At 38.9% G+C, this 19,492-nt stretch overlaps 1 protein-coding gene across 1 annotated transcript; it reads right to left on the bottom strand.

Moving 5' to 3' along the window:
- Positions 1-5,891: 5,891 nt before the first annotated feature.
- Positions 5,892-19,025, bottom strand: Slc26a2 (solute carrier family 26 member 2). Its single transcript, XM_026384430.2, has 4 exons — positions 18,799-19,025; positions 12,450-12,629; positions 9,726-10,440; positions 5,892-7,969 (listed from the first exon to the last, which is right to left on the bottom strand). Exons 3-4 carry the CDS (start codon positions 10,413-10,415, stop codon positions 6,449-6,451), a joined length of 2,211 nt encoding a protein of 736 aa, XP_026240215.1. The 5' UTR covers positions 10,416-10,440; positions 12,450-12,629; positions 18,799-19,025; the 3' UTR covers positions 5,892-6,448.
- Between the last annotated feature and the right edge of the window lie 467 nt (positions 19,026-19,492).

The following is a 19,492-nucleotide window of genomic DNA, read 5'->3' as shown; positions in this document are numbered from 1 at the left end:
TCGTTATAGTAGGGAAAAATTACTGAGTAAATCATTTTCCAAATACAAACAGACTGTATTATAAAATCCACTGGTGCCTAAATATTTCTTGGCAGATTCCCAACCCCACACAAAAGTAACTAGAGTAATATTTATTATAGTAACAATTTATTAGTATACAAAAGAAATAACACCTCTGGACCTCAATACACATAATCTTACATTAAAAAAAAAGGCAAACATCCTTCCAGCAGAAAAAGACCTTTCTATTAACCAACTCCCCTCCTTTCCAATAGGCTATAATACATTATTGACTCATCCTTGTCCCATAAGGGGACTAAACAATGACTTATGAGGAATAACATCAAGGCACTCACTTCAATTAAAAAATATGTAGTATAAACATATTCCTAAAAGTCATCAGTCTTAATATAATTAAAGGGGAAAAAGACAGTATACTTTTTTTGGAGAATAGACAAGATGGAGTTCATTCACTTGTTAAACTGATATTGTCTTGATTTGCATACAAAAGTTGCAAAGGTGGCCTATTTTGGTATTTTCACATACACATTTCTGAGAAACAGAAGCCATGGCAACATCAGGACTCAAATCATAATTTTCCAATTGATTTGCATTGAAAAGGCAAGAGCTATTTGATTCCAGGTATCTCATTTGAGGGATGGGGTATTGGATAAGGAAGAGAGAACTCCCCAAATAAGTTCATTAAAACTTGGTAAAAACCCATTCTAGCACAGACTTACAAACAGCATCAATAATTTTAAAGACATTTGGTGGTGTTCTTCATTATTCAGTCTTCAAAATTCAATATTCTTCTATTTTACACAAAGTTTAAAAAAAAAAAAGACATACACACAGAAGAATGTTTAGTGTAATGTTTACTTTCTTAACAATACTTAACATGTTTCCTTTAAAACTGAGTTGCAAATTAAAAATTGTTTATTAGGCTAAAAATATTTATAAAAAATAAATCTTCCTCACTCCTACATCTAAATTCTCCATTCCTGTTACTTATTTTCTTTTTTTAACCTTGAAAATTGGGCTAGGGGGTTGGGGCTGGGGCCTCTCTCATGTGTGAGGCCCTGGGTTCAATCCTCAGCACCACATAAGTAAAATAAAAAGGTATTGTGTTGGGGCTGGGGATGTGGCTCAAGTGGTAGCGCGCTCGTCTGGCATGCGTGTGGCCCGGGTTCGATCCTCAGCACCACATACCAACAAAGATGTTGTGTCCGCCGAGAACTAAAAAATAAATAATAAAAGTTCTCTCTCTCTCTCCTCTCTCACTCTCTCTTTAAAAAAAAAAAAATAGGTATTGTGTCCATTTACAGATATATTGCTCAGTGGTAGAGTGTTGTCTGAAATGCTCCAGGACCTGGATTCAATCCCCAGTACCACATTAAAAAAAAAAAAAAAAAAAAAAAAGAAACAACAAACTTAAAACTTTTAATATTTCAATAGTATTTTACTTCAATATAGGCTATAACAACAAACCAGCTGGTTTGTTATTTTGTCCTATTCCATCTGCCTTTTATTATTGTAATTCATGGCAATCCAAAATCTTTCTGCAAAAGTGGGGAGGGGTTTGGTGACACAAACCTGTAATCTTAACAGCTAGGGAGGCTAAAGCAGGAAGATCCCAAGTTCAAAGCCAGCCTCAGCAATTTAGTGAGGCCCTAAGCAACTCAGCAAGACCCTGTCTCAAAACAAATAAAAAGGGATGGGGATGTGTGGCTTAGTGTTTAAGTGCCACTAGGTTCAATCCCTGGTTACCTTCTCTCCCCGCCTCCCCCACCACCACCACCAAAAAGGGGTGGGGGGCAAATTAGTTAAAGCTTAAGTGTTCTAGTTCCCACTTCATCCTTTTTTTCAGTTTTTGAGCCCAGTTTTAAATAAGGCATCACTAGAATAAAAAAAAGGGGGGGGCACTAAAGAACAGAAAAATTGAGCAAAGTCTAATTCCTATCAACTGGATATTTACCATTTCCCTGTGGAATCTTCCTCTGAATGAACCAGGGGTATCACTGGCTCCTGCTCAACTCTCAGTCAAGCTTCAACTCAATACTCTTCTACAAAGCACATCCCCTAAGGGTCCCAGTGTGTCATTTATTGATTGATTGAGAGAGAATTTTATTATTTATTTAGTTTTTTAGTTTTCGGCGGACACAACATCTTTATTTGTATTTGGTACTGAGGATAGAACCCAGGCTGCACGCATGCCAGGAGCGCGCTATAGCTTGAGCCACATTCCCAGCACCCAAATGTGTTATTTATTGAGTACCATAGTACCAGAATCTGGCCCAGGGTCCCTGACTCCTGGGTAGGTCCTCAAATATACAAGGTAATATCTACATTAATGTAAAGAGAACCCACAGCCCAACTCTAACAACACATAGAGGAAAACAATTCATTAAGAAGGGTCACAGAACTTGAGTTTATCACTGTAACTTGAAGACTGAATTTAAGTTCCCAAGAAATGCACTTCATCCCTTGTCTTACTTTTAAGATCAGGGCTAAGCCTGACAATATGGTTGTTTTCTTGTTTGGTATGGAGGATTGAATCCTGGAGTACTTTACCACTGAGCCATATTCCCAGTCCTTTTTATTTTTGAGACAGGGTCTAAGTTTTCAAGGCTCGCCTTAAATTTGAGACCTAACCTGGGATTACTAGATGTGCCACCCACCCAGTTGACAGTGTGTTCTTCAATAACAAATTACTAAGAGAATACCCCTGCACAGAATTACTTTTCTTATTAAAATGTAGCCATTAATATTATAAGTCTAATAATGCACAACAATTCCATACATTTTTAAAGTTCACTGTTTACCATATTATAAATCTAACAATAAATTTTGATAATCAATGTCTCTATCATTTAAAAGCTAAGCCAACTGTCAATCAAAAACACCTTGCCAGGCATGATGGGACACATCTATAATCCCAGCAAGTCAGCAGCCTGAAGCAGGATGATTGCAAGTTCAAAGCCAGCCTCAGCAACTTAGTGAAGCCCTAAGCAACTTTTTTTTTTCTTTTCTTTTTTGAGAAACCTTCTCAAAAAAAGGGCTGGGGATGTGGCTCAGTAGTTAAGCATCTGTAGGTTCAATTCCCAGTACAAACAAACAAAACCCTCCTTTTCTTTTTGTTCTACTTTAAAAAGATCAATTAGACATGTCAATCTTATTACCATATCAGAATCACATAGAATACTGGAGTCACATAGTTTAGAGGGAAGACAGTGCTCCAGAATAGTTCAAACCAGCTCTTTCAGCTTTGGTGAATCTGACTCTTCCCTTCTAGAAACAGAAACCAGTTCTGATCTTGCTCTCAGAGGTGTGCTACCTAATCCTAATCTACTATTGTGTGGAGTTTACCAGGAGTTGGATTCTGTTCAATTGGGTCCCTTCCTTGTCTCCCTTTATAAGTCAGTCTCTTCAGTGATTATACCCTGCACTGTTTTCCTTGCACATATGTCTATTCCTGCATTGACAGACTCTACCCTTCTGTTGTAACAAATTTTAAAAATCAGGTTATAAGAGCTTTAACTATACAAATTGTATGCACAGTCTATAGTTCAATGAAATGATAACCATTTAGATAGAGTTTGTATATTTATCAATAAGTAACAAGAAAATGCTTCACTTAGACTCTCACATTTAGAATAATCAAAATAATTTTGTATCAAAGCAATTTTAAAAACATCAAAAAGCAGCCAGGAGGGTAGTAAAAACTGTCTTTAAAATAAAAAGGGCTGGGGATATAGGTCAGCGATAGAACCCCTGGGTTCAATCCCCAGTACAAAACAAAACAAAATACACACACACACACACACACACACACACACGTTTTTGGTTGTAGTGAGGATGGCAAACTAGCCTTTGGTTCCAAAGAGATGTTAAAAATTTTTAAGTTTACGTAGACCTCAAGTCCAAGTAAAGAATGAAACAACTCCAGTGAAATCTTAAAATGCCCTTATAATTGCCTACTAAAAGCAGAATCTCTTGTTTACTCTTATTTATCTTGGTAGGGCAGGTGCAAATCAGAACATTATTCAAGACTAATGCTCACTGCTTATTTAAAGATCCAAAACTGTTCATATCCACGTTGGTAAAAGTTTAGGCAATGCACAAACAATGTCATTCATCCTAAGAAATTTTCCAAATTCTGACCAAAATGAAATTCTTTGGCTATGCTGGTACTGGATTATAGAGTTGTTGTAAACATGTACTCATTCCTCTGTCAGAGTGTTTGACATCTATAATAGTCTCAATTCAAACCTGGCTTGGGGAAGGGACAAGAGGGGACAAAAAGCAATTGACCAAGACACGGGTTTTGACAATTATTATTCATAAGGCTGGATAGAAAGGGCAAACATCAGGGAGCAAAAGTTCTAAAAGGATGTCAAAATTCAGAACATTACATCTAATCATAACATTAATCACCTAGAAGATAGAAATCTAGACTTTGTACTCAGAAACTGCTCTGTCAAGATAATGGAAAGGTATTTTTCCATGTAAACAAATGGGAAAGTCCGATAATAGACAAGCAACACTGGCAGTTTATGGAGCAAACAGAAATACCAAAAAAAAAAAAAATATATATATATATATATATATTTGTATGTGTCAAGTAAGTACAAATATAGTATGTTTAAAAGCATCCCACCTCAATAGGAGCCCTATATATAAGGCTTGATTCTTATAATATCTAAAATTATTAGAACATAGAAGCAGGCTAAAAAAATTATTTTGCACTTTGTAAAAAAAGACTTGGCTAAACGTTTAAATCTCATATAAATTAATCCCCTATTCCTAACTTTGGAGAACCTGCTTTTTTCTTGCCTTTGAAGGTCCAGATATAGAATTGTAAGCTTTCAATGTCAGATATTCTTGATTTTCTAAAGAAACCATTTCTCAACTCGCAACTTGTGGCCAATGATCAGAAACAACACATCCATACTTGGGTTTTTACAAATGTGCTTCTAAATTATTTTGTGTAATAGTTTTAGGCGACTTGAGTTAAAAGCTATCACTGTCATCAATATTTACTATACATCAACAGACATCTATGGCAGTAAGCACCAGCACTGTTTTCACTAAAACATATACAAATTAATTATTGATGTCCTTTTGGAAGCACTCTTGCCACTCTTGTGCATTCTTTTCCAGAGCAGCAGCTTATATTTAAGAAAGACTGTCTAGTCCCCAGTAGACCCTTGCTAAAATGATATGAGGGGAGGGGGATATACAATTTACTGCCAAATAAACTAATTCTTAAGGGAAACTGTCAGCCATTCTTTTTTGCCATCTGTCCTTGATGGTCTGCCCAAAGCTCATTTAAAATACTGTAAGGCCAGGCATGGTGGTGTATGCCTATAATCCCAGTGACTCAGGAGGCTGAGGCAGAAAGATCACAAGTTCCAGGTCAGCCTTAGCAACACAGTGAGACCCTGTATCCAAAAAGAAAAAAGAAAAAAAAAAAAAGAGCTGGGAATGTGGCTCAGTCATTAAGAACTCTTAGATTCAGTCGCCAGTAGCAAATTAAAATACTTAAGAAAAGGCAAAATCAGCTCCTGCTTTATCTGACATGACTGAAATTGATATTCAGAAATGCCAGCTTAGGACAGATTCCATGGGAAAACACACTAGGATAACTTAATGCTGAAACAGAGCTTAATGGTAGATAAATGGTCAGATAAAGACCACAGAAAAAAAGAATTCCCAATGCAGAACATTTCTAATTTTGACGAACTCTTTGCTGAACTACTGACCTTAAACAAAAAGCTATGACTAAAACATTAAATATATCACCAAGGTTATTCTGTAAAATGTTAGTATGTCACAAACCTGCTGGCCATCAGACTCATAATGAGACTGTGCCTACAGTTCCCTGCCTTAAGGATAGGACTGGTTCTCTCCTCCTGAAATCCAGAGATCCTACTGCTATCTGGGGAACAAAGACTGGGAATAGAGAAGCACAAGAACAAGCTTGTCTAGTTAGGTCCTCATGCTTCACAAGCCCTTATGCTGCTCGTTCAAGGGCAGGCTCAACACTCTCCCTGACTTCTTCTCCTTCCTGTCTACAGAGCCAAGCAAAGGCACAAATATTTCTAATGCAAATCCCAACTTCACTCCTTTTCTGCTTGGAGGAGAAAGAGTCCAAATGTATAGCCCCTAAAACAAGGTGGTAATAGTCTTGGGACTACTGTACTCTTTAATTCAGTAGATATTTATTGCATCCCCCAAATACTTCATATCTGTATGAAAGCTTGAAACTACAACATTTTCTTCTTTTTAACTTTGCCCAACAATAAGCTCTGCTGCATTTGAGAATATACAAAGGCCATAAACTTCAAAGGAAGAATAATTTCAAGTGTGCAACTTGAAATTATTGGAAAACGTTGCACACTTAAAATTTTAACCTATTGGCTTGACATTCTTCCTTTCAACTACTTTCTCAATCACCGGACAGACTCAGACCATTGAGAACACATATTCCTTTCTGCTTTTGAGATTCTACTGCAAAAGCCACTGCTTCGTACACACTATAGAAAAGAAGATTTTCTTCTTCCTTTTTGGAATATTCTCCTCTGGCCAAAGAATCCCTCACAGAGGGATTGCACTGAGCCAGCAGAACTTGGATACCAATGGCTTCATAATCTCTACGAACTTCCTTCAGTGTATGGATCCCTGCTGTATCTAAAAATTGTATTGTACTGCAGTCAATCACTATAGTATGCAGCTCCAAAGGATCATGGGAAAGTTGCATTGAAACTTCATCCTGGATTCCACTGAGAGTCACCGTTTCCTCTTTGAGCTTTATCTTTGCTGCCTTCTTCTGAGCTGCCTTTACCAAGACTGGGTTTAGAGTTTTTTTGTATAAAGCAGATCTGAAGCATTCTTTGTTTATGTAGTACAGTGGAGCTGCAAAGCGGAAAATCTTAATGCCTGGCTTAGTCTGAAGGTTCTTGTAAGCAGATATGGATTCAAAGATTTCAGTCTCTTCCACCAAACCAAGCAATGAAATCTTTGGCTTCTGGGTGCGGAGGATGACACAAAACATAGAAAAACAAACTCCAACAAGCAGGCCTATTTCAGTGCTTATCAATGCAGAGGATAGCATAGTAACAAACCATATAACTGTATCCATTCTGCTAACCCTCCACATCTTGGGCACATCTCTAAATTTACAAAGGGCTCCCCGAAGATTTACAATAGTGATCACACCAAGGACACATTTCTGAAGGGAATAGAATAAAGGTGCAATTATCAGTAAAACCAACAAAAGAACAAGGGCTGTCACCACAGCAGAAAGCTGAGTTTGGCAACCTGTTGATTCTTTAACCAATGTCTTTGCAAGAGCAGCACTAGTAGTAATGCAGTGGAAGAAGGAAGGGATAATATTGCAAAAGCCAATGGCATACATTTCCTGATTTGCTCTGACCGTGTAACCATGTTTCTTGGCAAACATCTCAGAAAGTGATACAGTTATAGCAAAACCAATGATAGAAATAGCTATTGCATCTACAGCCACACTAGGAATTAGGCTCCAATCTGGTGCTTGGGGTGGCATAAACCCAGTGGGAATATGTCCAGCTATACTAGAATTGTAATTCTCATTTAGTTTTCCATAATGAGAGGCTAAAGTGGCCGCCACGACAACAATTAGTTCGGTAGGAATTGGTGCCTTGAGTTTGGACTTGAAGCGCTCATTGAGTTCTTTGGTTGGCAGAAGGACCAAAAGGCACAAAAGGCTGGTGATGAGATCACAGAGATTGGTCTTATGGATGTTTCTGAAGATATGAATCCAGGTAGTGATAAATGAGCCCACGCCACTACTCCGAGGAAGGCTGAGCCCAAGAAGATATTTGGCCTGAGATGTAAGAATAGTGAAGGAGGCACCAGTGACAAATCCACTCAGCAAGGCATCGGAGAGGTAGACAGAAACGAAGCCCACTTGAAAGAAGCCCATTGCAACCTGGAATAGATGATATATAAGTGTTAAATGGAAACAGAAAAGTGCTTCTCAATTTTCTATTACACTACATTTCTAGCATGGAAACAAACCATCAGAGCATCACAGTAGGTTAGAAATTGAATGAAGGCAATCATGCATCAATCTTTACATATTACAAGGAGAGGGAACTTTCCCAAGGTCACACTGTCACTCATTAGTCCAGGTGAAGGAGCAACTTAGGATATCTATCTATCTTCCCATACAATGTTTCTTAAACTTGAATAAGGTTCATACGTCTTTTCAAAAGGACATTCTCAAGGGTCCACAAGAAAACATACAAACTCAAATTGGAAAAATTCCTCCAATTTAAGAAACCACTTATTTTTCATTAAGTCATAATCATTACTTTAAAAGTGGAGCTGTAACTGGTTAAAAAAAAAAATCACGGGGCTGGGGATGTGGCTCAAGCGGTAGCACGCTCGCCTGGCATGTGTGCGGCCCGGGTTCGATCCTCAGCACCACATACCAACAAAGATGTTGTGTCCGCTGAGAACTAAAAAATAAATATTAAAAATTCTCTCTCTCTCTCTCTCTCTCTCTCTCCTCTCTCACTCTAAAAAAAATCACATCAAAATAGAATCACACTTTCAAAAATACCATAGAACTCTTTAATCTAACTTCTGTAAAACTTGTTCTCCATTCAGTATGTATATACTTATACCACATTGCCACCCATATTAATAATAATCTTGTATTTTCACAGTTAATACCTTTTTATTTCTTCCTCTTCCCAGCTCCTCAGAATTCTATCACAACTTTCTAATTCTTGGTGAGACATACTAAAATCAAAGAAAAAGCAGACTCTAAAGAGTACTACTCATCTGTATCTCACCTTCCTTTCCCTATCTCATCCAAACACCAAATTAAGTGAGCCAATCTTCCCCTTTGCCCACTGGTTCCAAACACCTTCATTAGAGAAGAGATTTAATGTCAGTGCTGACTTATGGATGCTAACAGGCATGGCATAATGATAACAGCAAATTAGTGGCTACTATGGAAGACCCAAGAATAATTTAATTTTTAATCCTTTCTCCTGGCTGCTATATAGTAGCCCTCAATTTATCCCTTCCTTCCCCAATAACCATGGAGAACTACTGCATTTTAAAATTTTATATTTTTTTGGCACTGATGACTGAACTCAGGGGTACTTTACCACTGAGCTACATTCCCAGCCCTTTTTATTTTTTGAGACAAGATCTTGCTTAGTTGTTGAGGGTCCTGCTAAATTGCCAAGACTGGTCTTAAACTTATGATCCTCTTGTCCCAACCTCCCTGAGTTGCTGGTATTATAAGCATGCACTACCATACCCAGCAAACTGTTTTTATTAAGAGCCCACTCACCAGAGCAGCAACTCTAAAGGAAGGTAGAAGAACCTATAATTTGAAATATTCCTAATCCACATTTCTCCCTATCCCCATTCTTTTATCATTTTTTTTTTTTTTTTTGGTTCTAAGAATTGAACCCAGGGGCACTCGGCCACTGAGCCACATCCCCAGCCCTATTTTGTATTGACAGGGTCTCACTGAGTTGCTTAGCACCTTGCTCATGCCGAGGCTGACTTTGAACTCAAAATCCTCCTGCCTCAGCCTTCCAAGCCACTGGGATTACAGACGTCCACCACCAAGCCCAGCATTTTGTTATATTATGCTCACTATCTGAAATTTCATGTAGAGATTACTTTTGCCAGAAATGACCCATTCTTCCACTGTTTCTTACCTGATAAACTCCAGCCATAAAGGTTACAGTGCTGCCAACTTTAATTGCATAGCAACTTTTATCACATACCCTGTCTAATGTCTGGTTTACTAGTGTGCTCCTATTTAAAATAACTTCTAAAGAAGGAGCAATATCAGAGCCAGCTTTGTGTACTTCTCGGTCAACTACCTCACCAATCATAAGGCACAGTACACCAAAAATGCCCACAGAAATGTGATGGGAGGTACCAAATATGAAATAAATGATGCTGGCAAAAAAAGATGTGTACAGTCCATAAATAGGTTCTTGGCCAGCCAAAAGGGAATAAGCAATAGACTGGGGCACCAATAAGATGCCCACAATCAAGCCAGACATCACATCTCCTAGAATGTTCTTCTTTAGATCATATTTTGGGAGCCATCGCAAAACAGGAAGGAAATCAAAAATCATATTTTTAACTTTGGTTGGGCTACACTGGCAACTCTTCTGTAGCTTTTTGATGACAAACTGCTTGATGTTAGTATGTGATTTCTCCTGAGGCTCCATATGGATCCTAGGATAAGAACTGCGTTGATCATTGGTCTCAAATTGCTTCAAGTCAGTACTTGATTCCTTTTGAGGCTTCAGAAGGACACCGGATGGAAGACTGTCATTTCCTTCAGCTGAGTCCCTGGGTGAAAGGTCATGTTGCTCTTTACTTTCCAAAGACATTTCCGGAGATAAATGGTTCCGCTTCCTACCCCAGAGAAAATATCAGTGTTAACCGATAAACTAGTTCTCAGTATTCAGGTATATTAACAATCCTACTTGTCACACACATGGAAGTTAAGAGGACTTCAGTTTGGGGATACATATCTTATGCCTTTTTTTCTTCATCAAGTCTTGTTTATCTTAGAGGAAAAAAGACCAGCACCAGACCACAAACAGCTAGGTCAAAGCAAACAATTGAAAAAAAACCAAATAACTGCAAAAAAAAAAAAAAAAAAAAAAAAGCAAACAATTGGCTGATACAGGACACCCCAAGAGTATAAAGCACTAAGGATTATTTTCCATATTTGCCTGTCTACCCCTGCAGTTTTTTCTTCAGACAAGTTACTGGGGCACTCTGTCTTCTTTCTATATACAATATTGGTCTGCTTCCCAGGCATACCACAAAATAGGATCTAGTCTCAAATCTTCACTCTTCTCTACCCATCCTTGAAAAAGTGGTGGAGCACTTGCCTAGCATGTGTGAGGCACTGGTTCGATTCTCAGCGCCACATATAAATAAATAAAATAAAGGTATTGTGTCCATCTAAAACTAAACAAAAAATAAAAATAAAAAAGATGGCTCTTTGTGTATGTATATGTTCATTTTTAAATGACCCACTAATTGTTGAGAATAGAAGATAAAGTATGTGACGGAGTAAAGATAAGTGTTTTGGGCAATAAAAAGAAACTAGAGCAGAATGCATCTGAATCTTCAAATAGCACTCCTTTACTTAGATAGGGAAGAGAAGCTGATAAGAGAATGTTGAAACTTAACAAATATCAAGTGCATGGGGAGGGTTCATAGGGCACGTGACTAATATATGCTATAGAAGGTTTTGGTCCATTCTAGTGAGTTCTAGTTTGGAGTTATCTGCCTTAATGGCAGAGCCCATATTAATGCAAAGAGAGACCCACTTGACTACTATGAGTACACACAACAAAACATAGGCTATCTAGAGAGGAAAATGTTGCCCTGAACTTCCACATCTCTAGGTCCTACCAAAACTACAGAACTAGTGCCATAAATCTACTACTAGGAACTACAGGAAAACAAAGGAGATAAAAATAACAAAAAAGAGAAGGGACAACAAAAATCTTAGGAGTAAAAGAGGAGGAACAAGAATCATGCTCTCAAAGGAGTCCAGTGAACACTTTTTAAGCAAATACTTCACAAATTAGTGACTTTCCATAAGCTATGTGCTTAGCTTAGAATATCCATCCATCTCTCTGCTTGTCAAGACCTTAATCATTTTTGAAAACCCAGTTAAAATGCTACCTTTGCTACAAAGCACTACCCAATTTCCCCTAACCCAAATGAATCACTGTGCCTTCTGTATTCCACGACACTTTGCATCTGCATTATAGTAGTAACCATACTCTGTATTAGTTAAGTAAGAGTCTGTCCAGCTCCTGGAGAAAAGACATCTTGTTCATCAGTACAGTCATCACTAAACACAATATAGTAACTCTGAGATAGCAGGTTCACAGAATATTTGAATAAATTTAAGAACAAATAAGCAAACAAATTTGTGACTATGAATATATAGAGTCAAGACAGATGGACGACTCAGGAAATTTTCTGTTTTCTTTTTTCCCCCCAGTCCTGGGGATTAAACCCAGGGACACTTTACCATTGAGCTACATCCCCAGCCCTTTTTATTTTATTTTTTTTAATTTTGAGACAGGTTCTCACTAAGTTGCTGAGGGCCTCTCATTGCTGAAGCTGGCCTGGAACTTGTTGATTCTCCTGCCTCAAGCCTCCAAATCACTGGGATCACCACTGCAATTGGCCAATTTTCTGTTTTATAACTGACAGAAAAACAAATCTTTGTGAGGTATAAACCTAACATAAAGTGCCACATTCCAAGATCCCATGGCCTATTCACCAAGACAAGATATATAAAATTTTATTTTATTTAGGTTGAAGTGTAAAATAACAGTTATTTTGATGGTCTTGTGAAGCAGAAAAGGAAAAAAAGGATAGATGCTACTGACCCTAAGCAGGTAAGCAGGTAATCAGGTTGATGGAGAGACACAGTAGCTCTTCGTTCCTCAGTGTAAACAGTCTGTAATTATCTTCTCACTTCCAGCTTTCTTGAGCAGCTTGTATGCACTTCTTACCTCCTAGTTTGGAGCAGCTCTTGTTGATTTCTGGGTCAAAAGTCTTTGACAAACCTAAAAAACAAAAAGAAACATAAAGCAAAACTAAATAAATCTGGGTCTTTGCCTTCTATGGAGCTGTTGAAAAGAATAAAAGAAAAAATACTTGAAAAGTATAAGAGAAGGCTGGGTACAGTGGCACATGCCTATAATTCCAGTGACTCAGGAAGCTGAGGCAGAGGAATCACAAGTTCAAAGCCCACCTCAGCAACTTAACAAGGCCCTAAGCACCTTAGTGAGACCACCTCAAAATAAAAAATAAAAAGGATTGGAGATGTGGCTCAGTGGTTAAGCACCCCCGGGTTCAATCCCCAGTACCACAAAAAAGCAACAACAAAAAATTATGAGAGAATTATAAATTAAGAAAGAATCAGGGCTGGGGATGTGGCTCAAGTGGTAGCGCGCTCGCCTGGCATTCGTGCGGCCCGGGTTCGATCCTCAGCACCACATACCAACGAAGATGTTGTTTCTGCCGAGAACTAAAAAATAAATATTAAAAAAATTCTAAAAAAAAAAAAAGTATCAAATAAAAAAGAATCAAATAGAAATGCTGTAAAAACTATAATAGAGGCAAAGAATCAGTGAACTCAGCTCAACAGAAATTAACTAATGCAAATCATCTAAATGCTGTTTTGCTGTTTGGTATTCAAACAATAACAAAACCAGAAACCTAATATCAAAATAACAGAACATCCAAGATATGTGAGACATCAAGCTATCTAACATGTGCATAATTAAAATCTATAAAGGAGGAGAGAATGGGAGAAGAAATGTGTGAAAACATAATAGCCAAGAGTTTTCCAAAATTAATGAGACACAACTACAGATCCAAGAATCTGAGAGAATGCCAGGAAGGATACACATAAAATTAAAACAAAACCCTATACCTATACATATCACATTCAAGCTGCTAAAAACAAAAGATAAAGAGAAAATAAACAAAAGAAAGAAAAAACCACGTTCTTTACACAGGGACAAAGGTAAGAATTACAGCATCTTTCTTTTTAGAAACCATGGAGGCCACAAGACAATGGAGTTATATCTTCACCAGTGAAGTCTACACCCAGAAAAAAAATCTTTTAAAAGATGAAGAAGAAATAAAAACTCTCTCAGATAAACACTGAATTTATTACCAGCAGGTCAGTTAGTTTGCGTTTGTGCACTATGTTGCCCCTGCACCCATCCTCCCTCATAAGTTACAGAGAGATTCTTTAGGCAAAAGAATATACCAGACAAATTTAGGTCAACACATCAAAGAAATAAAGGTTCAGGAAATGGCACAAATGAAGATAAAATATACTTAACTTTTTCAGTTTAAAAAATCTTCAATTTCTCTAAAAGATAACTGTCTAAACCAAACGCTTGAATGTCTTATTTATGCATATAAAAAATAAATGTGTGACAATAATAGCAAAATAAATGGGACTTGGAATGGGGAATTACAAGGTCTATCTGTAAAGTAATATAATAGTAAAACGATTTAAAAGGCCAATTTTATGTTACATATATTTTACCATACACACATACGCAAAAGCCAAAAGGGACAAAATTCTAAGACTCTTATGCCATATATGAAAAGATAAAAGACCATGAAATGCAATCCTCATATTCTGTAGATAATTATAAGGGGTTCAGAATAGTGAAATCATTTAAAGCAGAGCTGGAACTACAACTCAAGTATCCTGACCCCTTAACCTTTTTCCTCTAATAGATTATCAGTCTCCTTACATGTGTACAAATCATCAAATATTACAAGAAAACTACTGTCAACTCCAAAGTAATCTAGAGATCTAAAGTTTGTTGAAAACTGTTAAATCTTAACTCAATACTAAGGTAAACAAGTCATCTACCAAAATAAGCATCCCTTCTTAGATGGAAAAATCTAAAATAGTTTGGAATAGGTAATGTGTAATTTGGAAATAATTTTCCAGTACTCCCAGCACTTACAAGCAGCAGGATGATAGCCCTAATACTAGCCTCTGATTTGGGCACACTCTGTAGGTACATTCTGCCTTCTGACTGCTTATATTGAAGCTTCTTATTTAAAAGAACAAGACATGAAACACCTGTATACTCACAATTCACCTACTTAACTGACAATTGTTAACGTTTTACTGCATCTGTTCTTTTGCACCCTTTGTCCTTACAGAGTCTTGTTCTTCTGAACAACTTGAAAGCTGCAGACATACTTTGCCTTAAACACTTCATTGACCCTACATTTTGTAACCCTATGCTATCTGCCTCTTCTTCAAAAGAAGAAATGATTAACATAAGATGTCTACCTCTTGGATATACTCTTCAAAAATCTGCAAGGGCTCCCTGCCTCTTAACAGTCTAATAAAACCTTAGTACAGTCTCCTAAGTAGAACAAGACTGCAACTGCCTCTCTTGCTTTCTTCCATTCACTAGTGTTCCAATCACCAATCCATAAAACTATTAGGCAGTCTGCTCCTTTGCTCATGCTATGCCTTCAGTCTGGGATGCATTTTTTTTTCTTTCTTTCTTTTTTCTTTTTCTTTTTTGTGGTGGTGGTGCTGGGGAATGAACATAGGCCCTCATATATGCTATGCTCATGCTGAACTACACTCTCAGCCCATTTCTATCTTGGTTCTTTTTCTAATCCTAGAAGGCCCACCTCACAGGGAGACTTAAACTTCTTAGGCTATGCTTCCTTGACACGTTACATAAAATGATTTAGCACTTAAGCAAACATGTCTTTCAAATTACAGCACATTGATAGGCAGGCATCAAGTCATCCTTGTCTCTTAGAACCCAGCACTTAATGCCTCACACTTGCATTCATGTTAACGGAAATAAACATTTATGTTTCTTTACTTGAAACAACTTTTGTTTACTGAGGATTGAACCCAGGGCTTTCTGCATACTAGGCAAGTATTCTACCACTGAGCTGCATACCCCTGCCCTTTTTATTTGATTTTGAGACAGAGTCTTGCTAAGTTTCCTAAGGTGACCTCAAACTTGTGATTCTCTTGTCTCAGTCTCCCCAAATAGCTAGAATTATACCTATGTGAAACAGCTGCATGCAGCCAATACAACTAAGTATCAAGTAAATACAATGAACACAATAAAACTTGTTTTCCAGGTATCACAATTACCAATATTCATTTATGTCTGTGATACAAAATAATCAATATAAAGCATTTATCAGTAGTGTAAACATCATGACATATTATATCTGATATTAAGCACAATTGAAGACAAAATAATAAAATATCCAAGAGGAAAATAATATAAAACACCATCAAATAAATAGTTCCTTGAGCAGTATTTCACAGCTTTCAAGATTACATACACAACTTCTACTTGCCTCCTCAATAAACTTAAGGACACAACAGGAATTCCCATTCTCCAGTATGAGACAAATCAAGTTTAGTCACTTGCTCTATTGGTAACATCAGATTCTCAAATCTCATCCTCCAATTTCCAAGTTTAGCTTTTTCTATAAAACAACACTGTCTCCCTCAATTTATTTCCTTGTTAAAAGGTTTTAGTTCAAACTATTAGTCTGTAGACAAGTGCTCAACTCAGGATTTCTGAGTATATTAGTAATTTTAATAAGTGAAGATAACACACTACTTAAAGCAGGTTTGGTTAAAAAAAAAAAAAAAAGCCCAAGACTAAAATTACTTTTATGTTTCATACTATATTCATGCTTGGTAACATTTTCTTTTTTTCCCCTATTAGAAGCAAAAACATAAATTTACTCCAGTATTACATTTTGGCCAGAATAACTGTCATCCAAGACAAAAGTCAAACAAAGCAAATAAGCTCTCGCCTCCTCCATACCTTTTTTCTTCTCTAATGGAAGTGCTCTTCTCCAGTTATATTCATGGCTTGCTGCCTGTTTTTTCAAAGGACACCTTATCAATTAGTTCCTTCTTAGACACAATAGAAAATAGCACCACTGCCATCTGGGTCTATCTCTGCTTTGTACTCTCATCCCCTTTGCCTAATTTTTTTTTTTTTTTTTAAGTCTATGGCCCTGTCAGTTTTTAAACTGTCTTTCAGGCGGGGGCAGGTAGGGGTAGTTCAGGGGCAGGGGGCTTGCCTAGCATCCAAAGGCTCAGGGTAAAATCCACAGCACCATTAAACAAATAATTGTGTTTCTTTCCCACGAAGGCAGTGACTTACTCTATTTTGTTTGAAGTTGTATCCTGAGTGCTCTGTTATGTGGCACCTAATAAGTGCTTGTTGATGGTTGATAGTTTAACAGCTATTCAGGAAGAAAAAGGAAGTTATTTTCCCCATTCTTACTAAATCACCAACTCCGACCCTTCCACCCCCACATACCAAAACAAAACTTTTTAAAATAGTTTTTTAGTTGTAGATGGACACAATACCTTTATTTTGTTTATTAAGGTTATTTATGTGGTGTTGGCTATCTAATCAAGTGCCCCACACCATAGGCAAGTACTCAACCACTGAGCCACAACCCCAGCCCCCCCAAACCAAACTTTTATCAAGAAATTATAGTTTGGCAAACATCTGCCTGGGGTTTATGCTCACTAAACATGTTGTGTTGATTCTCAAAGTCTACCTCTAGTAAATACCTCTGGAGATCCCCCAAACCCTGAATTTGTTCATTTCTAGATCCTCCCCTAGGAGGCAGCACACTGAAGTACTGTACAATGATTTTCAAATAGAGATCAAAATGTAGATTCTTAGGCCTGCCCCTAAAAATCCAAGTATGGAATCTAAGTCTCTCTGCACTGTGGATAATAATGAGCTTTAGGGCCACATATGGAGAATCACTAGTTGTATTCTAGAAGTCAGACCAAATCTCTATTTAGATCCTAGCTACACTGTTCAAAGTTGTTCAGGGCTGGGTGAAAACTTCTACTTAGCATCAATTTGTGACCTACAAAATGGAGATACTATTACCTAACTTGCAGGATTAGGTAACACAAGTAAACTACCTAGCATATAACAATTACTCAATAAACAACAGCTATAAGTCTCTCTCACAATCTTTGAGATTCCTTCAGGAAAAAAAAAAATTGGACTCATTTCTTTTTTTTTAAATATTTATTTAGTTGTAGGTGGACACAATATCTTTATTTATTCATTTTTATGTGGTGCTGAGGATTGAACCCAGGGCCTCACACGTACAACAAGGCAGGTGCTCTACCACTAAGCTACAGCTCCAGGCCGGACTCATTTCTTTCCAACAGCGCTGATCCTCCATTTCCTATTGATCCAACTTTCAAAAACAAGAATTTCTGCTTAACCCAATCCTATAAATCATATTACCTCTAGATTTCACATAAAGCCATGATGTGAAGCTAGGGGTGGGAATGGAGCAGTGTCAAGAGGCCCTGGGTGCAATCTCCAGCCACCCTCTCCCCCAGCCTCCGCAGGAAAAAAAAAGGGCTATAGGGTTGAAAAAGGGGGGAAAAATACTAATAGGTACCAGAAAGGAGTGCAAGTTTTGGATGCTTCTAACTCACGGTGGGTCCCAATCTGTGCAAGAAAAAGGGCCCTGCTAGATATTTACAAGCTGAATACCAGCCCTAGCTGTGCAATTATAGTTAAGGCCTTGGACCGCAAGTCTTCTCAGTGTCTCTCACCTAACCACTGAAAGAATTCCAACTTCAGTGTATGAGTATTAAAGAAGTACAAGTCCATACCCTTCTATGACTCCGAAGCAAAAATAAATAAATAAATCTATTGCTTTGAGGGAGAAAAAAAAAAGAAAGGAAGGAAAGGAAGGAAGCGTAAATCCTAATTTTGTATCTAACCAGGTCTGATTTTAATACCCACGATAACCAAGTGTTCTCTTCAGGCCCGTTTCCCCATCTGCCCAAGGTGGGGCGGCTCCTACCACCTCGGTGCAGCTCCCCAGGTCTCAGGGTGCCAATCGCCTCAGCAAGGACTCGGCGGGAGCAGCAGCTCCGCATCTGCGAGGTGCGAGGGTGCAGGATGAAAAGTGGGCAGCCATGGGCCGCAGGAGCTAGCCGCCTCATGATATTGAGGCTCTGCTCCGGCCACCGCTGATTAAGGGAATAACCCGGACGCACGCCCACTTCTCCCCGCCCGGCCACTACGCTCACGGAAAAGCTAGGTCAAGGCTTCCTCCCACCATTCTTGGGACCAAGGCCAGTCTGAACCTAAAAGGTGCCCGCAGACCGCGTAGCGGCCGCCCCGACCCCTCCCCTCTGCTCACCTCTGGGGTCCGGACAGCACCACGCAATGAGGCCCCGCGGCGCCTCCTCTGCCGTGGCCGGGCTGAGCGGACACCTCAGCGCCGGTAGAGGCTGTCCGGCCCCGCGCTGGCCTCTCTTTAAACGGCCCGTCCCCTTCCCCGCCCATTGCCCGGCCCCCGGGGGAGGCAGAGGACCAGCCAAGCGAGACCCAGGGAGCGCAGCGAAGACGCACCGGCCAAAGGTGGTGCGGAAGGTACTCCGGTTGCTGAAGCCCGGGACTAAGGTGGTCACGTGGTTCTGAGGCGAGCGAAGCTGCTGTCAGCCAATGACTGGGCCCGGGCCGGCGAGGGTTCCGCCCCCTATCTGTTTTCCTCCTCGAGATTGGCTGTCCTGGCAGAAGGGGCCACGCGGCCGAAATCCTTCAGCAGTTCCTTGGGCCCAGAGACGGGTGACTCAACCGGCGAGTGGACAACCTATTCGTTCTCAGCCGTGACCCGCAGAGTGTAGGAAAGATGAAATGTCAGGATCGATAAGCGGAAGCGCTCTGCGCGGAGCTTTAGAGAGCTCTGAGATTGTGAGCTGCCTCATCTTCATCCAAGACTTCTTCGGGCTCCTTTTGCTCCACCCGCAAAGGGGAAATTAAAGCCCTGAATAGGAAAAGGCAGCTAGAAAGTTAAGGCACTTGCCCCATTTGAACTTGTTCTCCACCAAAGA

Source organism: Urocitellus parryii, chromosome 1, assembly GCF_045843805.1.
Source record: "Urocitellus parryii isolate mUroPar1 chromosome 1, mUroPar1.hap1, whole genome shotgun sequence".
Lineage (NCBI taxonomy): Eukaryota > Metazoa > Chordata > Mammalia > Rodentia > Sciuridae > Urocitellus > Urocitellus parryii.
The sequence above is the reverse complement of the archived record's forward strand: the minus strand, read 5'-3'. Positions and strand labels throughout refer to the sequence as shown.

What these genes read in the sequence shown, in the direction of transcription:
- Slc26a2 (XM_026384430.2), bottom strand. Translation starts at nt 10,415, where the DNA reads ATGTCTTTGGAAAGTAAAGAGCAACATGACCTTTCACCCAGGGACTCA. An exon ending in TTATGGCTGGAGTTTATCAG is followed by an intron (nt 7,970 to 9,725) that starts GTAAGAAACAGT and finishes CATCTATTCCAG; the next exon opens with GTTGCAATGGGCTTCTTTCA.